The sequence below is a fragment of the Netta rufina genome (assembly GCF_964035555.1).
Source record: "Netta rufina genome assembly, chromosome: 2".
NCBI classification, from domain to species: domain Eukaryota; kingdom Metazoa; phylum Chordata; class Aves; order Anseriformes; family Anatidae; genus Netta; species Netta rufina.
In genome coordinates, this window is record NC_140124.1 from 61,237,518 (window position 1) to 61,261,315 (window position 23,798).

The 23,798-nt window shown below is 39.4% G+C and overlaps 1 protein-coding gene across 1 annotated transcript in view; it reads right to left on the bottom strand.

The window, feature by feature from the left end:
* Positions 1–22,276, bottom strand: part of PDE1C (phosphodiesterase 1C) — a gene marked incomplete at both ends in the record, with an annotated part of 314,013 nt that extends 291,737 nt beyond the window's left edge. Inside the window, one exon of the mRNA XM_084282675.1 lies at positions 22,192–22,276. Within this exon, the coding sequence (XP_084138801.1) occupies positions 22,192–22,276 (85 nt within the window). The remainder of the gene's footprint in view (positions 1–22,191) is intronic.
* Between the last annotated feature and the right edge of the window lie 1,522 nt (positions 22,277–23,798).

The following is a 23,798-nucleotide window of genomic DNA, read 5'->3' on the forward strand; positions in this document are numbered from 1 at the left end:
TGAAAAACTAACATCTGCCCAACTATAGCATTTCTTGTTTTGATTTCCTATGAAGGAACCAAGTGCCACAGCCTCGTTTGGTAATCATTATGTATTTTGTAGCTATTAGTTTCAAAGGAAATCTGCACAAATCTCCCCTTACTGAAATTTGGCATGACAGTGTAACATAATGTTGTAAGAAAATCTACAGTCTCAGATTTCTAAATGCAATCAGTCTGTTCCTTCAATATAAAAAGTCACAAGCTAGTTCCAGATGGTGACATTTGTACAAGCAAAGTCATTAGAAATCAAGAACCTCAGTGAAACATGCTGCAACTTAGACTTAGCTCAGTCTGTGCATGTGTATGAACATTAATATACATATTAAACATATATAGCTTAGAATCAAAATAGATAAATCCCACAGTATTACTTTTTATAGTGCTTTTGTCCCTAACAAATCATCAGCATTTAATCAAAGTTTAAAAAAATCTTACTGGAAATAAAAATGCATTTATAAAACTAGCAACCTTTCAGACAGCTGTATTAGATTGGGTGTAATAAAGTGATAACATGAGCAGAAGATACCTTCCAGCCTGAAGCTGGCTGGGATCCCTCCACTTCAAATCCACATTAAGTGAGTGTGCATGTAAGTTTATAGACATTCACTGAATAAACCCCACCAGCCATGAGTGAAAGGTCTCTGTACAACTCCTCTAGTCTCCTCCAAAACTCACATCCTGCCATGAAACTGAAGTATCCATAACCATCATCCCAGTACATATCACATTTAACAGCCTTTGGCATTTCTGTTTGCAGCACCCCAAACTATACTATGGTCCTGGTAGCAACTCAGCTGCACAAATCTTTTTCTCCAAATTCTGCTAACATCTCTATGTTCACTGGTGAAGAACAACAAGTCTTTGGGCCCTCTTTGTAGCAGTTTCAAACTTTCCATGCATCAACATTTCTGGGGTTTTAAAACCTGGAAGCAATTTTTGGCAGTTTCCTTCCTTCCCACTTGGTTTCTTCTATAAAGAGGATCCAGCAAAGCAAAGCTTTGCTCCATCTGATGTTCTGCATGTTGATACATGGTATTTGTGTCATTTTGGAGTACATAAACCTCACTCCATGTTCTGAGGCAAGAAGGGTTTTCCAGAAAGGGTAAGAGCTAGGACACACCGATTTATGTAGTTTCAGTTTCAAAATATTTCGGAACATATGTTACTGGATTTTACATAGATCCTCTTCTGCTCTCAAATGAAGGCTCTGAACACTTTTGAATTAAAAAATAAAAATTAAATAAAAAGAACAAAAAACTGCTTAAGGGCTTAAACACTTTAAGAAGAAAGTTATGTCACATCACACATTGATTAAAACTTACGCCAACTCAAAATACATTTTGAGCTGGCAATCCAGAAGTCAGAAAAATTAACTTCTGGGCAAACTTCAGTGTTGCAGAAATAGGCAGACATTTGTTACTCGCGTCATCATTGTGACCAAGTCATGCAACAAAAGTCTGGGTCAAGTAGAATAATAGAGGACGGTGACCAAACTAAAATGACACTTCCAGAGTTTTGAATATTTCTTCTTCTATTTGGGAAAGTATACTGCAAAATAAAGCTTTAGAGACAATGACTCAGTTCAGATGTTGAAAACAGAAGTTCTGGCAGGATTTATAACACAAGCTTTTGTAAACAGAAAAGTCTTTTTTTTTCCCCCTTCTTTCTAGAAGAAAATCAATCTTTACTGTATGTGCAAGTAAAGACTCAAAACTACAAGTTGAAGTAGCTCCCAGCAAAGTAATAGCATCCATGTTTGCCATCCTGACTGCTAAATTTCCTTTCAGAGAGTCCATTAACAAACAGCTTGCTCTGCAAATAGCAGGTGGTCATTGCAATGAATCTAAATACTCTTAAAGCACGTGTAAGAACACACATCAAGCCCACACAAATTAATTGGATTATTTTTAATGATTTCACAGGAATTGGACCCAGATTCCCACCAAAGCCTAATATCATAAAAAAATGACAACATCCTTGGTTTTCCAATGTTGCCCAATGAAAAAAAAAAAAAAAAAGAAGACCAAAATATAGTCTTGTTCTAACAATGTTAGCCCCTAAATGATGCTTTGTGATATTTAGATATTCAGGTAAATAGAGAATGATAGTTAAACTTCACCCTTAGAGTTACTAAAAAATGCCAACTACTGACCAAGGATATTTTTGACTACAAAGCAGTCAAAATACACAAGCATCACCTAACTGGATTCCTGCTTTCATCAACACTAGGTTAGTGCTGTGACTGAAAGTAGTCTTATCCTTTCATCTTCCATTTATTTCCAAACCCACACCACTTCCTCTCACACTAGGGAAAACAAAACAAAACAAAACAAAACAAACAAAACAACAACAACAGAAAAAAAACTGATTTCAGTAGTGTCAGCTGCTTAGAATACCTTGAAATGGTCAAGAAACTTTTGTCTGATAAGAAAAGTATTTATTTATATCAGTAAAAAAAAAAAAAAAAAGAAAGAAAAACACATAATAACATCCACTGCCATATCTTATTTCAAATTATCTCACTGTCAATTACTGCTCTTACTACAACAGGTAAACTAGAAGAACAAAAAAAAAAGAAAAGAGAAGAAACTTTTTTTCTTTCTTTTTTTTTTAATATCATTACGGATTGTTTTGAACCATGTAAAATCTCCTTCTGATATCCTATGAAGCACTTAATTAAATATCAGATAAAATCATGTAGTTAGTAGTTCCTACAAACTATCTTCTTCAGAGTCAACTTCCAATCAAATACTGTGTGAACCCTCTTGTGCTCTAGACAAACCAAACTCATTGCCAACCCCTTACCAGAACCAAAGCCCTTGTTGAAATCAGCCATACTTTCCAATGCAGGGAGGAAAAAAAAAAAAAAAAAAAAAGAGAGAGAGAGAGAGAGAGAACCACTATTCCATTGTTTTTTGTTTGCTTGACTGCAGTTTTGCTTTGTGTTTAAAACATCCTTAAGAAACAAAAGGAGGACATAACTGTGTATCACTTCAACAACAGGAAAATTGTACCAGTAAGTACCTTTCTGTTAAAGTATAAGGCTAGAACTTGTAGAGTGCTGGGATATGAAACAAATTGTGGAGTGCTTCTACAAAAGAAGAAAAATACCAGTACTTCTCTGTGAAACATCAGTGCCTTGCTATCCTTACAATAAGTATTTAAGCCATTACTTTTCTCCAGTTCACTCCTTTTCCATTCTTTTCAAATTCATTATTTGAAGATTTATGTGCACATCCCTTATTTTTTTCTAGACCATGTAACCATTTATTCTACCTTTTTCTCTAAAAGCATGTTTTCTAGACTTTTAGATTGCAAAAGTATCTGGGGGTAGGGGCTTCGTTACTGATGTAGATATCTACAATGCAATGTAGATAGAATGCAATCCAGGTTCCCTTTGTAGTCAATGGAAAGACAATGGCAATTCTAGTGCATGATTCAGCTCAGCCTGACATTGATGTCTAAAATAGGTCAGATGAATAACACCCTGCAAGAATCTATTTGTCTGCATTGATTATAAAGGAATCCAATATGTTTACCTCAGAGGTGGATGTCTTAAATTAGGTGAAATCCTGCCCTGACCTGGTTTCCTGTGCTATTTCTACAGATTATTTTTGAGGCTCTCTCCTGGAAAATAATTGGACCATATAAAAATCACAAATAGTATTACATGAGGTTGCACCTACAGCATAGGAGCCACTTGACCTCACAAACGTCTAATCCACAGGAAAAAAAAAAAAAAAAAAAAAAGTTTTTATTGGAAAGGTTTTCAAGCAGACTCATTAGAAAGTTACCATGGAAACATTTTCTTCTATTGGTAGAGCACAGTTTGACAATAACCTCTTGTGGGTGTGATCCTTCAGATTTAAATTTTGTAATGCTAGTAAATGAGGCCTCCTGTGAATTTCTCATGGGCACCTTTATTCCCTTGCTGAACACCAAAAAAAAAAAAAAAAAAAAAAAAAAGTACATTATTGTTCCACACAGAGATGAAATAGAGCTGTCTTCAAAAATAAATAAATAAATAAATAGAAATAAAAGGTCATTGAGCTAAAGGGAACACAAGATACGATGTTTAGACACCAAGATAGGTGAGGTTCATGCTTTCCTGCTCACCAAAGGGACTGGCTTTAAAAATGACTGAATCCATAAAAGTAGCACAGAACAACAAACTGTCTCAGCCACATGTACCTGCCAACTCTGATCTTGGTCATAAAACTGTGATGTAGCAAATCAAATGATTCTCTAGTGTGGGGGAAATGCAATAGCTCCAAAGCACTTTATCAGCAGGTACTCAAAGTGACAGTATTACAATGGCATCCCTGCTCAGCCAAACAGATCTTTCTGTTACCTGGAAATGCAAGATGGATGCAGCCATTACTCTACAGCAGTACTAAGATACAAAAGCAGCTAATGCTTTGGGACCCCAAGTCCTACTTTTAAAGATAACTGAGATGCAAGTTCTTAAGTGCTCATGTCACACCTAAAAGCAGAGCCTCAGCTCCCATATCATTAGAAGCATTCAAAATTGGTTTCCATTATGAAGACAGAGTGGTAATTTTTCAGTAGCCATCAAAAACAGCATACCTCTATGATTTTAGCACAATCAGGCTGTAAACAAGTTGTTCCTGAAGAATTAAGATAGCTAGAGCTTTTGTATCCATAGTAAACGCATCTTAGGCTACCGTAGCAACAAGAACATTCAAAGAGAGGGAAAAAAAATCAAAAGCAAACCACAGTCCTTTGGCTTTTACTTCCCATTGCCCTAGATTGTTTTCAACTGCCTCATAATAAACCTCTGACCTGATACTGCCCAATAAGCACCACAAGACAGAACATAAGAGGTCATCCAGTATTCAATGCATTTCCTCATGCATACCTCCTCAGAACTGTCCAATATTATTGCTTCTAACATATATCTTAATGCCATGGTAGGTTTCATGGCTGGAGAGGGGCTGGAGCACCACCTTTCTCCAGCTGAGATACTTCAGATGAGGGGGGCTATCTGTGTATTGCCATTATTTCTCACTGTGTTTGTGCTTTCCTGATCCCAGCTTTTCCCTGGCACAGGGGTACATAAGGGAGGGCCATCTGAAAATGCAAGGCCTGGCCTTTCTATTAGGTGAGAGAAGGCCAGTGCTTGAACATGAGCTAGCAATGTGTCTTTGCAGCAAAGAAAGCTAATGGCGTCTTGGGCTGCATTAGAAGTGGTATAGCTAGCGGGTCAAGAGAGATGATCCTTCCCCTCTACTGCTGAGGCAACACCTGGAGAGCTGGGTTCGATTCTGGGCTGCTCAGGGTACAAGAGATATGGACATACTGGAACGGGTCTAACGTAGCGCCACCAAGATAATCAAGGAACTGGAGCATTTCTTCTGTGAGGAAAGGCTAAGAAACCTGGAACTTTTATGCCTAGAGAAGAGAAGGCTCAGGTGGGATCTTAGCAATGTGTAGAAGTATCCGAAAGGGGAAAAAAAAAGTACAAGACAGCTCTTGTCAGTGGTGCCCAGTGCCAGGACAAGAGGCAATGGCCAGAAACCAAAACACAGAAGGTGCAGTCTGAACATCGTGAAGCACTTCTTTAATGTGCAGGTGGCAGAGCAGTGGTACGGGTTGCCCAGAGAGGTTGTCTCCCTCCTTGGAGAACTTCAGAAGCCACCTGGACATGGTCCCAGGCAACCTGCCCTAGGTAACCCTGCTTGATCTTGGTGTTGGACCCAATGACCTCCAGAGGTCCTCAGCTATTGTGTGGTTCTGTGTGCTCTCCACTTTTGGCACATCTGCAAGCTGCGCTGAACACAGCTGAGCCTCCTTTAGAGTTGGAAACACAAAAGGCTTGTGATCCTCCTTTACATTGCATCTTCTAGATACATTAGGAAGAACACGATTTTGGGATATATAACATCTTTGATTCCCATCCTATGTGAAAACTGCAATATTTGACAGACTGAATTGCTCTCTATGGTAATCCATAAAACCAAACACTTCAGCTTAATCTGCTAACTAACAAAGATGCAATGCAATAAGGAAAATGGCTGACACAACTTTTATTTTTTCCATTCTTTTAGTTATAAATAATCCAAGTAAAAATGGAGTCACTGAAGTTCCAATGAAGTCCCATCTTGTGTTCCAGTGAATACAATGGATAAAATGCTGAGCTATTATTTTTACTAACTAGTGCTATTTTTACTGCTAAACTGCTAAGTCTTTAGCTTGGGCCACATATAAAAGACTTCCAGCTATTGGGCAGCGTGGCTAAGAGTTAACTGCAGGTCAGACCAACATTTCCAGCAGTATACTCTGCCTGCATTTTCTTTTAATAGGTCTATTCCTAAAACCAAATAGAAAAGAGGACACATTTCCTCTGAATTCAGTTGAGTTCACAGCAGAATATGTAAGAGCATGGCTGGGAGAAATAGGCATTTCTGCTTGTTTTATTATTATTATTATTAGTAGTAGTAGTAGTTTTTTCTCCTGAAGAAATGAACTTGCAATTTCATGTGTTTTGCCTCTTTCCTTTTACAGCATCCCATTTTAAATTTTAATCTGCATGCATCCCTGAGACCATCATGCTATCCATTCAGGTTTCCATTAGATATCTTCCTCTGCACAGACAGGTCATACTCAGCAGAGAAAAGAAACGTGCTGTGAGCTCTGACTTACTTACCAGCTCCCAGGAGAGTTCATTTTAAAGGAACTCCAAAACATGCAGTCCCTGGAAGCTTCATTCACAAAATATTTGGTTTTACAAGGCAACAATCCCATTGTTTTCAATAGGGACCAATTAAACACCATTTCCTTTGCCCTTCTATTTCAGTCTATGCTCCCTGGGGGATCTGGGTTTAGCCCTCTGGCTGTCAGGAGAACTCCTGTGGAAGTCCCTCTGACGCCTGCTCTCCTTCCCTCCCCTGCTAGGCAGAGATCTCAGCCATCAGCCAAGCCCAGAGGTGACCCAGAGCACACCTAAGTAGCACTCAGAGAAGCACGTGCTGCAAAGCCTGCACTATGTTCCACCTTCCCCTCAGCAAAGATTTGACTCTATTTATTAATGTGTAATTTACCCCATTTGTCTTTCCCTACGTGTCACTTCTAATGTTTCCTCATGAAATCTTATAAACTAAGGTGCCAAAACACCATAGTACAGAAGGCAACTAAGTGTGGTTTATAAGCAGTAACTTTTCAAATAATGGTCTCATCCTTCTGGAGCTTCCTCAGGTACCAGGTCCTCACTGCCTTATACCTTTGGTCATTTATACCTTTGTTAAATTTCTGTTCTGTTGCTATATTATTCCTTTACCTTCCCTTGCTTCCATACATTTACACAAATGCATACACAGTCCTGGTGACAAGCAGCCTCTTCTCACTCGACCCTTGTCAAAGACTCCATGCTGCTTGGAGGGGAAAGAGAGAAACTGCACAAACCTTGCACAGGATATTTTCAAAACCTCTGTGAGAGAAGCTTCAAACTGAAGAGTGCAATACCATGCTTTTCCCCCTAAATTCAATGTCAACACGTCTCTTTGTGCAAATCCCAGCCTCAATCCAACTGAAATCAGCAGATTTTTTGCAATTCTTTTCAATAAAATCCTTTCACAATACTTAAGCACAGCATAACCTTAAACCCAGACTGTGGAAAGCCCCTGTGTTTGTAAACCCATGCTTGAGAGAGCAAGTCAAGAGCAGGGCAGGATTTGTTTCCTCTACCTCGTGAAATGAAGCCTGATCTTTAATTAGCAAAACCTAACACTGCACTGGCCCACCTGCCAGGTGGCACAGACAGGAAGGGTTTCTCACAAATAGAGAACAACATGTGCAAAAAGATAATCCTGATAAATAAACTTCTTATTAATAGGCGACATAGCAAGCCAACCGTACGGTAATGTTACACCGCTTCATAAGCCACCGGTGCAGGTATCAGGAGCACCATCATGTGTCACTTTCCTTTTCAGCTCATCTGCTTCCTACCAGCTTGCTGCAGAGGTGGGCCAGTGACATGATCCTATACAATATAATTGTTTTGAGTAATTGAAATTCAGGGCAATAACCAGCACTTCTGGTGCATGAAGAAACCAAGTGCTTCTTCACATTTCCCTGTCACTGGCAGCCTGCCGGTGAGCACCTGCCAACAGCTGTTCTCTGGTTTGCTTTTGCAGCAACTGGTCTCATGATGCAAAAGGGTCCACTCGCACTGAGATGCTCAATGTTTCCAATGTTTTAAAATGAATACTCTTTTTATATACCTCCCCTCCCTTTTTTTTTAATTTTTTTAAATCTCCACTTTGAAGCAAGTACAGCCAACCTTTTAAGCATTCTGATGTGAAAAACGCCACCGGGAATATTTGCCAGTGTTGTTATTACTTCACATAAACTACCCACACCCATAGAAGAAGAAGTGACCAGCATAACATAACTTCTTTCCCCAAAGCTGCCTTCCCAATTTAAAAATAGCTCTGCTTTAAGAATATATAAATTTAAAATTAATATATTTAAAAGATTCACTGAACTTCACATCCAGTTGCTGTCAACCTGTGCATGATAAAAGAAAGAAAGATCCAAGGCCAGTATTAGGGCATTTATCACACTGTACTTGAATATATACCCTTGGTGAAGTCCCTCAGGGAAAACTGACACTGATTAATATGAAATGTTAGTTTTATTTTAAAAGTAACATATGGCTGTTCAAACAGAAACATTAGCCAAGGAAAAATACTTCTTAACTTTGTTCTTCTGAAAACCACTAAATGAAACTCCTATAAAATGGGAAATGATTAATTTTTTCATTAGTAATACTGTAAGTAGCTTAATTCCTGATTCTGAATGAAAAGTCCCTTGGCTCTTTCTAAACACAGTGCTACTTCAGCAGTTCCAAGGGTGATCAGGCCACAATGAATGACAAGTCTGTGCAACACACCAGATGCTCTGTTTTATAGCCAAAAATGGGATAGAGTTTATTAGGGTTTTATGCTTGGAATCCAGAAGATGCTTGTCTGCTCTTCAGGACAAACCAATTGTGGTTTCTGTGGTGCAGGAGATGTCTAGTGGCCCTGCATGTGCTCAACAGAATATTTAGATACCTTCAAGAAGACATATGACAACCATATAAAACCTCCTGCCTCGATACACAAGATGCTGTGGATACAATAGCAGGGCTTAAACTCATGCTCCTTAAGAAGTCTTACAGCAGAGGGAAGAGTTTAACTATATTTCTCTATTTCTGAGATGACTGCTCACCTATTTTCTCAAAAGTATCCCAGGAACTGAAACCCTCCACCCATGTTACTGAAAGGTAGTGGGAACAGAGTATTCACAACATCTGCAAAAACACTACTTAAAAGCATCAAATGTAGCACTTAAGAGCTGTATGACTGAGTTCCTAAAGCAACTTTTAAAATATAGAAGATACTTCACCATTATGAACAAGCCTCATTTGGGCAGATCTTACAGTAGTAAGGAATCTCATTTATTGTAATGGGACTAATCACACAGAAATGCATTACTGAGCTCAAAATACCTGTTACTGCCTTTGTTGATTTTCTTTGGTTCTACCATGCATAGCTACAGAATCTTCTCACATCCTGTCTTTTGAAAAATATTTAGCTGTACCATTTTTATTTTTTAATCCAATTCAATTTAATTCAACTGGGGAAGTCCAACTGCATGATTTGTGAGGTAAGTGGCATATAGTGTTCATGTCTCATCCTGACTGCTTTAACCTGACATATCCATCAGCATCCACCAGCTTCTGCAACTACAATCAAAATTAATTTTCTTTTAGCTGTTGTGTTCATCCATGTCTTAAAATTTCAGTGATCAAACAACGCAATTCAAATGGCATGCATTGTATTAGCAAAAGACTGGAGAAGAGAGTATAATACCATGTGTTACCCACTTTAAATCACTGAATTCCAAGTGGGAGCAAAATTATCAGATTAGACACTTCTCTTTTAAGTATTGTGGCACATTGCCCTCCAACCACAATGAAATGTAAAGCAAATACGCCTTTCATTTTTAGAGCATTACTGCTATGTGAAACATTTTTGAACACTAAATAACTCAGGCCTAATTTTAAATTTTCCTTTCTCTTTCAAAATCATCACTAATAGTATTAGGGATTTGGACTGAATACAAAATATAGACTAATTTTTTAATCTTATCTTTAACTATCCCTGTTCCTCACTGGTATTTTTCTTTAAAAAGTTTTGGAATTGTTACTGGTTTGTTCTTCATCAGCCATAGTAAAAGATACCTCAGTTTCCCAACTCTAATTCTTGCTGTAGTTTGTAGTGGTTTAACAATTATGCCATGATATGTACAAGTACAGAGCGTATATAGACTTAAAAGCTACGCAGGAGAAAAGAATGTTCAAAATGTTGCAGAAACTATTTCTGTTGCTTTATGTTACATGTATTTGATGGCTATAATGAGCAAAATTTTTAAAAATTTTGTTTTGTTTCTTTTTGAATGCTCAAGATTACCAAATGTGACTTATAGCAGTGACAAATGTCTTATCCATTTGAATGTTGCTCAGTGACTTCAACGTTCAGCTTATTCCAAACAAAAACAAATATTTTGTAGTGCTGACAAACATTACGTGTGTCATCTACATAGACAGTTTACTGTATGCAATGATAAATCCACTAAACACATCAAACCAATCTTTAAATTGAAAAGGAAGATTGTGGATGAAATTTAAAATAATCACGTAGCCTAAAATACATTGCAGCATGTACAGACAAGCCTATTTCATAAACACAAGTCTTGTGAAAATAAGGGAGCAAATGTCCTAAATTCCCAATACATTTTTTGACTTGCATCGTTTGACTTTAGGAGTTCAAGGTCCATAAGGTACAGTTTCATTTTCTCTAGAAATGGAAATCATTCTTAGCACTGCCATTGAGAGAGAATTTGGCACCCAAAGCATGTCCTATGTTCCCTTCTACTCTCCTGCAGCTAAACTGTGCAGGAGTCTCCATCCCCTCCTCTTGATTAACAGCAGTGCCGGCAAAGAGCAGGGCTCAGGCATATTAGTGTCAAAAGGTGAGGAGGAGGACTATGGAGACTGGGGAAAAACATGCAACTCCAAGCCTAAAATCCTATGCCCCCTTGGCTAACATTTATTTCACAAACACGGAAACACCCTTCTCTTTCCATTTAAAAAAGTTTATTTGTAAACTTTATTTGTAAATATTAGTGCTTAATGAACATTGAAATAAATCAAAGCTAAAAACTTCCCAAAAGGACACAAAAACTTGCTTGCTACAAACAACATGAGAGAGAGTAAATGCTAGTGACTGAACACAACACGTAAACACATAATCAGATGGGAATATATCCCAGAGGTTTCATTTAAGTATAAGTGCAGAGCTGAAGAAAAATAATTATGCACATAGTGTTACTGTAAATGACAGCTAATAAAACAGAAGGCTCAAATAATTGTTGCTGCTTCAGAGGGCAAGTAGGCAAACACAATCAGAGAGTAAACGACAAGTCATCATGCAGAATTTCACTTCAAAAATCCCACTTCACTTAAATGGCACAATGAATTCTAATTAATAGGAAGCATTAGACTGGAACATAAGGCAGCAAACATCGCTAAAGAATAAACATATTCTCCCATGAAAGAAAATTTGGTCTGATCATGTTGTCAGGCTGACAGAAGCATCTTCCAGGAGCAAGTGGATGCAAATTATCAGCAGTGCTGTAATTACCATTCTCAGTACTTACACTTCCCCTGCCTCAAGAACAATTAAGCCTTAAGCATTAGCCAGGGGGACAGGAATAATGTCATGAAGCTACCTAGCAACTGTAATAACAACAACCGGTTGATACTTTGGGAAAGGAGGAAAGCTGGAGAGTGTTAGGAGACTGGGCTGATAACTGGGCTATGGGATTATTTACAGGAGCTGAAACCATGCAGCCATACTCGAGTCCTAGGTTTAGCTTGTCCAAGTGAAGCTCATGCGCAAGGCTCAACAACAGCTTTGATCCCCTGGCCTCCCCAGGCTGCTGTGACAACTCCCAGGTGGGATTTTAAATGGCAGTGTTTTGTAAGGGTTCCTCCAGCTGTTTGTTCTGCATCGCCTGGAATTTGCTCCTACCACCAAAGCAGCTAAGAGGAATGATTTCAACTTTATGGCCAGATGAAGGCAGGTTACCAGCAACCAGTACCTGCTCACTGCAGCAAAGTATGCTGCCAAGCATAGCCATAGAGGAGCTCCTACACACCCTGTTCAACCAGGTTGCGGGATAGACACCTTAAAGGCACACCAGTTGACTCTACCAACTCACATCAGCATTTTGTGTCTTTGTACTGGGACGCAGGAGGTCTCCTTGTAATCATTTCTATATCTAATAAGGAGAAAAGGTGAAGCAAGTACCTTGATATCCACCTATCATAACAAAAAACCCACAACATGAAAAAAAACAAACATTTTTGTGTAGGAAATATGTACCTTAATGTCATTAAACATTTTCAGCTCAAACCTACCCTGAATCATGCCTGTGAAAAACATCATTCACTCACTTGAAGTGAGGCAAGATGTCCATTATCAGTTAATCCATATACTCTGCATAATTTATGACGAGTAGGCAATCACCTAAAAGCTAAGGTTAGAAGTAGCCATTAGAACTTAGGTGTTTCCTGCTGGAATTCTATTTAAGTGTTCAAGTTACTAGAAAACAAATAAAAATAAAAATAGACATAAATAAAAATCACCTAACTACGAAGGAACTTTCAAAAGAGGCATGAGATGCCATGTTCTGGATTTCCTAGAAATAGCCATTGGTTATAGTAACAGTAGAGTTAGCCCACAGCTGTGACACTGGAAAATCCCACTGCTTTTATTACTTGAACAGCCATGAAATAAGTTTCTCTAAATTAACCCTGAAAAGTAATGTATATTCCCAGGAGCTGTGGTAGAAGATACCATGGTCCCTCATGCTGTGTAACAGTTATACACACATTCAACATTTTTATACTGTATACCATATATACAGTACACAGACTATAAAAATATAGATCCCCTTCTTTATGATTCAGGTTGAAATTAGATCTGATTATTACGTTCTATTTTAATACTCCAGATTTTGGCAAGGAATAAAGTCACACAGCTTTGCCAGAGATATCTTAGATTTGCTCATACGGCAGTTTTTAAAAAAAAAAAAATCCAGACTGCAGGCCAAATTATGTTTTGAGTTATCGGGATTGCATAAGAGTCAGTGCATAATTTGGCCTGCAAGATCTGTAATTCTGAATTATGATAATGTTCAAGGCGGAAAGAACATAGATTGTCTTTAAATCAAGGGCTGGCAAGTTAGGAAGAAAAACTCTCTCTCTCCTGTAGACCAATCTAATGTGGTGTTGTGCCACCAAATAAGGGCAAATAAGGAAGTCTGAACCCCCAAAGATCCCATTTTCAGAGTACATTTCAAGGGAAATAGTGATTATTAGCAGTATACATGTCCGGTAATGATCACAGCTTCAGGAATAGAGGAGGAAATCAATATAAATTAAGTGGGCTTAGCATTCTGCTGTTCACATTGTGTTCAGCAGCATATAAAACATCCTATCCTGCAAAATATCAGCTTGAATGGGAGATTAAGATGATGCTTTCCATTTTGCAGTACAGTTGATGTTAGCATCCATAAATTCCATAGAACTCTTTATCAAAATATTTTCATTCTTTACTTACTTCCTAGGGTGTTATGATTGCAATTCTGCAATTGGTGTTTGACAAAAATACCCATTGCTCTCACATAATCATGGAGCATGATTTTCTCACTGCACAGCAGAGTCCTCAGCCAGCAGTGAACTGAGAGCAAGGCCACTTGTTTGCCCACAGAAATATTCTGCAACTTCAGAACAATTTCATGTGCTCAGCCAACAGCAGAATCATGGCCTGGATGAAATTCTCCTTCTAGGTTTTCTTAAGAGTATCTGCATAGTAAGTGTAAGTCAATTATCATTGTCTAAATATATATACATATATATATATATCATTGTCTAAAAAAAAAAAAAAAAAAAAAAAAAAAAAAAGGACATTTTGCTGTAAATTTCAAAAGTTGGTGTATTTATAATTTTTACTTTGAGCCTGTCTCCAAAATCCCTGGAAGTTTTCTTCATATACTAATCTGCCTGCTGGGAATAGAGTAAAAAAGCTTTGTTTTCAGTGGTCAAGATTCAAAATAAATTAACACTGGTATTTTGAAGTGCAGAATAAAAGAAGGAAAGAGGTAATGTGTAAAAGAGGAAAACAGCAGTACCATTTTGGGGAACTGGATCCATTACCACAGTTCAAGAGTATGAGACCCAGAAGTGGAAAGAAAAAAGAAAAGATTCTATAAAAAGCAATCAGCATGTCACTTGGAGGAACTGCAAGGACTTCAGCTACCCACATATGCAAGGAAAAAACTGGTACAATCTGATTTTGGAAAGCTTTCACTTCTAATAAGCATTCATTGTCAATACTAAGAGAGAAAGGACTGACAACCCAGATCCAAACTGCCTTCCTTATTCTCACCCCAGATGAGTATAAGCTGGTTATTTAAATACTAACTTTAGAAGAGGCACTTGGAGTCAAAACTGAATTAAGTGGTACTGGCTGAGCAAGTTGCTTACCCAGCCCCTTCTCCCAACAGCACACCATTTGACAGGTCTCATCGCTCTGCATCACTCTGAGAAGGGGGCCAAAAAAGGCACTACATCAACAGAAATAAGAGGCAGCATCATGCAGCAGCAAGAGACTAAGCACCACACGCTGCCATTTAATGGAGAAAGATGATGCCTGCAGTCTTCCTGAGGGAAATTTTCAGGGGGCTGATTGCAGCTGCTATGACAACAAGGGGGAGGATGCGATGTCACACCATGACCCGAGCAACTGCCCTCGTATCGTCCCAGTGCACGGCTCGACTCGCCAGCTGGGAAGCCAGTGGAGACCTCATTAAGTGCATCTGTTCAGTAATTACTACAACTTTCCCCTCACCACGCTTCCAACTTTGCACACAGCTACTGATGTAATCACGAGAGTTAACCTCCCTGTCCTGAATATTTTGAGCCTGTAGCTATCGGAAAACTGGGAATCAAGTTTCAGAAAGATCACTAGATACAACCTCTGTCACTGGGCAGGGAGAATTTGAGAGGAAAAAATATCAGCAAAATCTTGACAGAGTCTTGGAAGCAATCTGTGGTAAAGCTGCCTGATTTACCTTCCTTTGTGCATACATCAGCCTCTTCTCTAACCTACAGCAGCGCACATTTCTACCAGCAAAAACTGTCCAGAGATGCATCCTTTGCTCATTTAAGTCACTGAAGGTCTCCCAACTGCAGTGGAGTGATGCAAATTTAGTGCTGGCCAGGATCCCACCTTTTGACTTGATTTGCACTTGTACAAATAAGCACAGGATGCATCCAGGAGCTTTCTGCTTTGTTACTCATGCATTTGGAGAAATGAGCTTGAATTTACACAACAGGAGAATAGGGCAGTTAGCACAACAGGAGGGTTTAAAATAGAAGATTTGAAGCAGAGATGCAAATCCTAAAAGGCTATTAGGTTTGAGAGCTCCTAGACTCTGGTCCTCACACCAGCAGTACGAACAAGATGCAGACCTCTGGCTTTCGACACAGGAGAGGGAGCTGGCTGGGGCTGCAAGTGAGGGAACACTTCTCCCCATCAAAGCCTGCCTGCTCAGAAATGGGCCTGGCTGGCTGCCTAAAACTGAGCACAGAGGAATGCTTATTTGCCTGCTTATTTGTTTTCAACTTTGGTTGTTCTAGAGTCTGAAATTTGTAATTAATCTCAGTGTATCAATCCAGAAAGCACTGGGAGCAGGACAAGTTGGCCGAAGACCAGAGAGAAAATAAAAGCGGGAACAATGACATTTTACACCATGGTAGAATGGGGTCCCTCCTGATACAGAACAACCATCATTTGTTGTCTAGAGAACTGACTGCACTTCCTTCCCTCACAAGGTAGGAGTGGGGGGATAAATGGCACAGCAGGTATGGGATCCGAAGCAAAGGAAATGGCAGTCTTCATTTCTAGCCACGTACTTCCGTCTTTTGCCCTCTTTGCACCTTGCACTGGGGTCCCAGTGGCCCACAAGCCTAGTTATCATAGATATTTCCCACTAGTGCATCCTATTCCCAACAGACTGACTGGCTCAGGCCTTTTGGTGATGTTAGTCCTGAACGTAGATCCAGACATGACAGACTGATCACCAAGACCCAGACATACGCAATTCACCAACCTCCACAAACATCATGTAAATAATTTTTCAAGAAGCAGGAATGCTTCTGGACAGTGATGTTAGTGACTTTATGCATCAACATCTCTCCGCCTCATGCAGGGCTCTGGAGGTTATTTTGCTCTACGTGGAAGTCAGCTACCGGTAACAGCAATGCCCATTCACTCATGTCAAAACTTACTGCCAAGTTCTTGCCATTCACAGCTTCTGAGATAAATAAAATCAAGAGGAGGAAAGAAAATAGTAGTTTTGATGTGACCCTGGCACAGTGATCTGCAATCTGAGTGTGATCCAGTGCGTGCTGCCTATGCACCTGGACTGCAGGCCTGCAAAGAAGCTCAGAGGGGAGAGGTCAGCCCCAGACACCCACTGTGTTTTGGGATGCCAAGACACACACAGCAGAGCACAGCTGTGAGCAGCAGGTAGGAGTGGTAAGGCAACTCATCCACAGAAGTAAATGGGCTGAGATCCATGAAAATACTGCCAAGCTCCTTGCCATGCAAGAACCAACACTGCAGTCTTTTCAGAGATCACTTACTTAGCTCACAGCAGTCCACCCTGAAACACCGATGGTAGAGTACCATGTCAAGTCCCTGTAGGGGCCACGGAAATCACCATCTCCACCCCTTTATAAAAGCAACAAGAGGAATTCGTGTTGCCCATCACTATGCTCAGAGGAATGCCACTCTGCACAAAGAACCAGCTGGGTGTCCTACAAACACACATGCCAGCAATGCAGCCTCCCTTCAGGTGAATAATCAAGGCAGAGTAGATGAAAACCACTGTGGTTTGAAACTAAAACACAGCTTTGTAACCCAAAAAGCAGGAAAAAAAATCTCAGTTTTTGCTTTATTTCACAATCTATTTGCTTGCAGCTTTCTTTAGGTAAATTTTTGAGAAGTAAGAGAAGGGGGGGTTATTTTCCTTACTAGTTTGTTATAACAGCATTAGACTTCACTAAATCACATCTAACAGTGCCATGTCCTATTGCAAGCTACATTTTTTTTTAATATTAATAAAATTGGATTTCTCAGTTTCTAGATACTAGATGAAAAAACACTCTACTGTTTACACTGAATTGTTACTGCTTATCAGCTTTTATTGAGAAGGTATTCTCAGGGTTTGGTCGGAAGAGAGATAGGGAGGGGAAAAAGCAAAGTTTGGGATTTGTGTTTTTGTTTAGTTTTTAAATATTTCAGTTGTGATTTTGTAACAAAGACAATTATACATAGTTTAGGTACAAAGACAAAGAACAGCTATAATCCCCAACAGGAGTGGTTGCTATGCATTCCCCTTTCACTTCTTTGCCAAGGACATTGTTTTTGCACAGGTAGAGATACCTGTGCTACCTTCCCAGGAGTGGACCGACCCCACAGCCATTTCTCCCAGACTTCCTTTGAAGGAACGCTATGAGTGACACGCACACAGAATCAGTGACAGATCTGTCAACATCTTGCAATTACAGCATATTTTCATTCAAACTGACTTTTTTGTGAAAAGAAATTAAGGGCAGAAATAAAGCAAATCTCCATAATAACACACTGTATGTGCCTGTGTATGGGCTGTGGGAGTCTTCTGCTAAAGCCTGCCTCTTTTGTTGCTTGCAAAGTTGCTGTTGCCCTCAGAAGAATAAACAACTCCAAAAAAGCTGAAAATCAATACACAAAAACAACGCAGTTAACTACATTAGGAATTGCTAAAATACACACCTCTCTGGGCAAAATGCAGTACACAAAGAGTGAAACTGCTCTTATTTCCCTGGTTTCTTTCTACAATCTTTATTTTTTATTTTATTTTTTTGAAGTACTTTTTTTAATTTGAATATGGAGATCTTAACATACAGTCTATCAAGAGACTACAGTGGCATTTTCTTTAAAAATAAAACAGGTGACACAGAGTTGAAGGAATTATTTTCTCATTCTAAGAATTCTGAGAATTCTTACTCTAAGAATGCTGAGCTCAGTATCTAGTTTGCTTCCAATCTTTCCCATCCCCAACACATATCAAGACAACACACACACCCTCTCAAGCAACATTTGCTTTGACCACAACAGATTCCTGATATGAACTTGAGGAACCCACAAAGAACCCTACTTTAGAGTGTTCTTCACAGGTTGTACAGTGACAGCCTTACAAGTGATATTGAAATAGGTTTCAATCCCTATTAGGGATATGGTTTAGTGGGGACTGCTAGCGTTAGGTCAGAGGTTGGACTTGATGATCTTGAGGTCTCTTCCAACCTAGAAATTCTGTGAAACCATGAACTGCAACCTAAGAAACTAGAAACATTAAGAAAACCTTATTTATTTTTTTTTAATATTTCAAAGTAGGGGCTGAAAATGCCACTAAGCAGGACTCAAATCTCTAGCAATAATTGGAGGAAGAACTTTTGCACATGAAATGGAGCACTGGTCCTCCTAAAGAAACTTTCCTGCAAGGTTTAGAAACAGCTGCTGTGAGCTAAACTAAGTGTTTCAGTTCCACATCCCTCCTCCAATGACACTTGAGTTACAGCAGAACTCCCCATCACTTCAATTCATTCTAACCTATAAAAAAAAATTTATTAGATAAATTTGGACAGGACACTTAAAACAGTGTTGCCAGGTGCTTCTGGATATGAAAAGCAGAGAGTGGGAGCTTTAATGAAGTTAGCTCTTAGTCATAGGAAGGTGATAAATGCAGAAAGAAAATATCCTCTTGCTAATGTTTGTGTTTACCATTTTCCCAGGTTTAAAGGCAGTGAATGTTTCTCTGTCTTGCACCTTTAGAGAGATAATTACAGCAGCAAAGTCAATAAGTAACACTGGTGTTCTGATTTAATAGTATTTCATTTACACAGGAGTGATGAGACAAAGTGCAGGACAAAAAAAAAAAAAATAGGCATGAGTTCCTCTTAATTTCTTTTCCTTTAAACTCAGCTGTCATTCTAGTATTTTTTTATTTTTTATTTTTTATTTTACTTTTAGCGCAGGAAAATTTAGCCAAAGTTAAAGAGCTCGAACACAATAACTTATATAATTAGGCTCTGAAACAGACTGAAATCTGAAATCTGCTGACAGAAAGCAAGGAAAATAAAGGTACTGAAGCCTTCATTAGAGACGTATTAAACTTTCTAGAGCAAAAGAAATTGCCTGCTTCATCACAAACAGTCTCGCTAAATGGTGCGCTCTGTAGCTCTGGACCCAGTAAAGGGCTCCCTATAGCTCCACTACAGTCCCTTTATATCACGCTTCTAGTGCCAAAAGGCCATAAGCACAACCTCCAAAACCACACAAGAAATTCTCAGTGCGTGTGGAGCAGCACACCTCAGCGCTCCTCATGGGCTCTGCTAAAACAGCGGTTGGCATCTGGAGGAGAGGGATTTGCAATCAGCTTTCTTTCTGTACAAAGCAATGAGGTATTCACAGAATCACAGAATCACAGAATTTTCTAGGTTGGAAGAGACCTCAAGGTCATCGAGTCCAACCTCCAACCTAACGCTAACAGCCCTCCACTAAACCATATCCCTAATTTTGCCTTTTAACATTGGAGGCCAGATACTTCCACAGGGATCTGTGGAGGACTTGGGAAGTGCTGAGCTCCCACAGATCTGACGTCCATCCACCAGCACTTGAAATCAGCGAGGGGAAAATTAGAGCTGCCTAGAAGCTGCTCTAAGTTGCCCTGCTGCGTGAATGGATGCTGACCATCTCCAGAGGCAGAAAGTCATAACTGCAGGCAATCAGCCAGGAGCACCAGCCTTCTTCCATTCCCTGGCACCCTCACATTTGATTTCAGGCCTAGGTCTTTCACAAAGATTTTCATTAACTTTAATTGTAAATGATCGTTTTCCAGAACACTGTGATCCTTTCTTAGCAATTAGAATAGAGGTGGATTAATGCTGCTTTTGCATGCAAGTGGAAATACATTTATCTCAAGCTAATATTACCCTGTTCCTCAAGAGATTCGGTCTTTTCTCCCAGCTGACATACTTCAATAGCAGGTGCAGCAGCTCAACACTCCCCAAAACCTTCTTGCAGTACCTGAAAACAGCTATTTACACAAAAGCCTTATTTGATCCCAGAAAGTACATACTCATTCCCAACACTTTAATGTTGTTGTCAGATCTTTCGGATACATTCATTTTCTTTAACATAGAGATTAACTAATACATGAACCACTCAGATTTGTCCACCACACTGTGCTGGTAATACTAGATAGCATGTTTACAGTGTTTTCATGGTTATGTGAGTCAATCCAATGCACATCTACCCAGATATAAAAATAAGTGTTATATAACACACAGCTCACAATCAATACGTTGGTTGTGTACATCAAATAGAAGAAAACAGCACATGGGCTACTATGTAACAACTGTCCTAAGAAGCAAAAGAAACTGCAATTGCCTGAGTCATCTGGTCCAAAATTTGGTCTAGTTGTTTTGTGAGCACAAGTAGCAATAAAGACGGCAGAGTAACAAATACAGCAATCCTGCTTGTCTGTTCACGAACAAACAAAATAATTAGGCAGTCATAAATGCTCAGCATCAGCATCTTCGGATAATGTTTTCTACTGGCTAGGCTCAAAAAGGAAATGTTTATCCTCCAGAATGACACAAACTGAAGAAATATCTCTATTAGTAATGATGATGAGAGATGGAGAGATTAAGGAGAGGAAGTTCAAAAGTCAGCATGCTGCAACTTAACCTGTGGAGGCCTACCACCTTCCCAGAGAAACAAACTTGAAGTAGTATTTACCTGGCAGTTTCACCTTTAAAATACTAAATGCACATTAACAGATTACTACACAAATATATTTTAGTGAAGCATACATTTCTGTCTCCATTTTTTTTCAGTAAGTTTGGTGGTTGCAAAAATAAGTTTTCTGTGAAGCAGAGGATTAGATAAAACAGGTGCCACCTCCCACACCAACAAAAAGCTTACATTCACCGTTATTAGATGAAACCATGACCCAGTTATACTAGTACAAATCAGAAAAGACTCCCAGATTTCACAACTGCAAGAAAGTAGAAGCTCTGCCACTTAAAAGGTATGAGGGGGATTTGTATTGATTGTTTGTTTCACATAAGTTATCCATATATACTAAATTAGATTTCATTTGAAGATTAAAATGCTATAAAAGTGTGTTTTAGGAAGTATTGTGTTTTATATAGCATAGCCTTGTGAAATGGGCAGTTTTAGCAGGGTAGCCTGCTTAGAAAATCCTCCAATTTTAACTTCTGCACAGCAAGACTCCTGGAAAAAACACAGACACTTGTTGCTTTGAGAAGCCTCACTTTTCCCCAAGACAGTGAACATAATAAATTGTACTCTTCAAACAGCTACAAGAGAAACAAACAGTCCTAAAATTCCTAATCTCTCCTCACATCTTATCCTCCCCCAGCAATTTGTTTCTTGTATTCGAGAGAGGCAATGAAAATGATTACGTTTATTTTTATACAACCTAAGGAGTGACAAAGGGTTCCAGAATTTGGAAACACTTGCTAAAACAACAAAGAAATATTGGAAACAAAACCAAGGCTCCCAAGGGTTGTGTTACTGGGCTCATCGGAAGGAAACACAGCTAGCAGGTTGGAAATACGCAGTCCTGAAACAGCGGCTTTCCTGAGATAAGGTTCTAAAACAAGAAGTTCTGCAAACGGCTCAGTGAACTCCTGCCAAAACCCAGGGAGAGGATTTACAGTGGCTGCATTTCACAGACAAGTTTCTTAGACAGAATTAAATATAGAAGGCATAATGGGAAAAAAAAAAAAAAAAAAAAAAAGTTGCAGGGCATCTATACATTTTAAAGGTATGCAGGGAGAAAAAGCAACTGTGAGCAACAGCTGTCTTTTACCTGAAGATGCAAAAAGAGAGGAAAGAAGCAGAAGAGAAAATGAAGGAAAGAAGGGGATTTAAATCCAGCTCACCAATTGTAAAGCTATAGCCATCGATGCTGAAAGTAGCACTCCGGCATTTTTTAAATCCTTCCTTTCTGCTGCTTGGCTCTGTCATGATCCTGCCAGCTTGTCCTTTCAGCAGCAGCCGCTCTCTCCCCCCTGGAAGCAGCGCGCTCGAGCTCGCTCTGAGCTGCCCTTGGATATCTGTGCCAGCACACACACCCAACTTCACACATCTCCCAGCGCGGGGAGCCCAATCCGAGAGGCATGCACCCAGCTGCTCTCTCCTCCCCCAGACGCTCTCACTGGCATCTCAGCGACATGCCTGCCCGCGGTTTAACCACCGGTTAGAGGCTCCGGTACCCAAACCAGCAGTCAATTAGTGAGAAACTACCAAGTCAATAAGCCAGCTGTATCTGTCAAATCTCTGCGTAGGAGTTCCGTGTAAAATTTAAAAAAAAAAAATTTTTTTTGCTATGATCTACCCACTGATGCGCCTCATATTCCCTGCCTTGCTTCAGTCCCTGCTTCTGTGACTCCCCTTGCTCAGGGGGACTTCTGGCTTGCAGCAAATTGTGCTCAGATTTCAGCCCTTCAGATAGAAGCAATGGGTTTTAATCATTCGGGATATAATGAATCAGCCCAAGATTAGAGTACACCATCAATCATCCACTTCTTATACTAATGGCAAGTCTCCTGAAACACAACAAGCAACAGAGTACAAAAGATTATCAGTAAAAACTTAAGTGACTGTGGGAAAACAGCAGAAGTAATTTAGCAGTAATGATGATAAACTGAGTAAAACATATATGCACACATAAAGAGAAGTCTTCCAAGCTCTTCCTCCTCCTCCTGCTGGTTCATCACATGGCTTATAAACCTCTCTGCATTAGTTTATTTTTTTAAGTTAAAAGCTATGTTCAGAAAACTGCAGCACACCGCTGAGAAAGGAAGGCAGGTCATCCCCTTCTTATGAACAGACAAAATTAAGGGTTAAGGCTGATGAAATTTTCCCAAAAGGCTTGCAGTAAGCCAAGTTTTTATAAATAGGTATCCGAGAAAGCACTGTCAATGTCTTAATGATTCCAGTTCACGTAAATCTGTGCAGGGGCCCCCCCACCACACACACACACACACACCTTTGCTGTGTGTTGGTATAGAAACAGGGCTACTGAAGTGCTCCCATTTTTCAGGTTCCAAAGAACAGAAGTAAATTGCAGGCAAATTCATCAGGTTTTGCACTGTTCCTTGTTGAAATGACATGGAATCACTACTTTTCAGGAAGACTGACATCAAAATTATAGCAGAGAGAGCTTGCTAAAAGCTTGCCCGAGGCAATCCAAAAGGTTTACAAAATATCAGCAAGCCTGGTCTGTGTTTAAAGTATAAACCTCAGTCCTACCTTAGTTTGACAAAAGCTTAAGTTAGATAGAAATATTGCACTCTAAATCCCCTCTCTTCAAAGGATGGATGAGAGTCACTGCTGAGCTCCCATACAGTTGATTTAAATTCCACTTAATTCTAGCCCAGTCAAGAGCCTCAGCCAAACAGACTTAACTTTTCTTCTTTTTAATGAATTGGCTGATCTATAACACAAGACGAGTTCATTAAGAAAAAAGCTGTTAGTGGGTGCATTT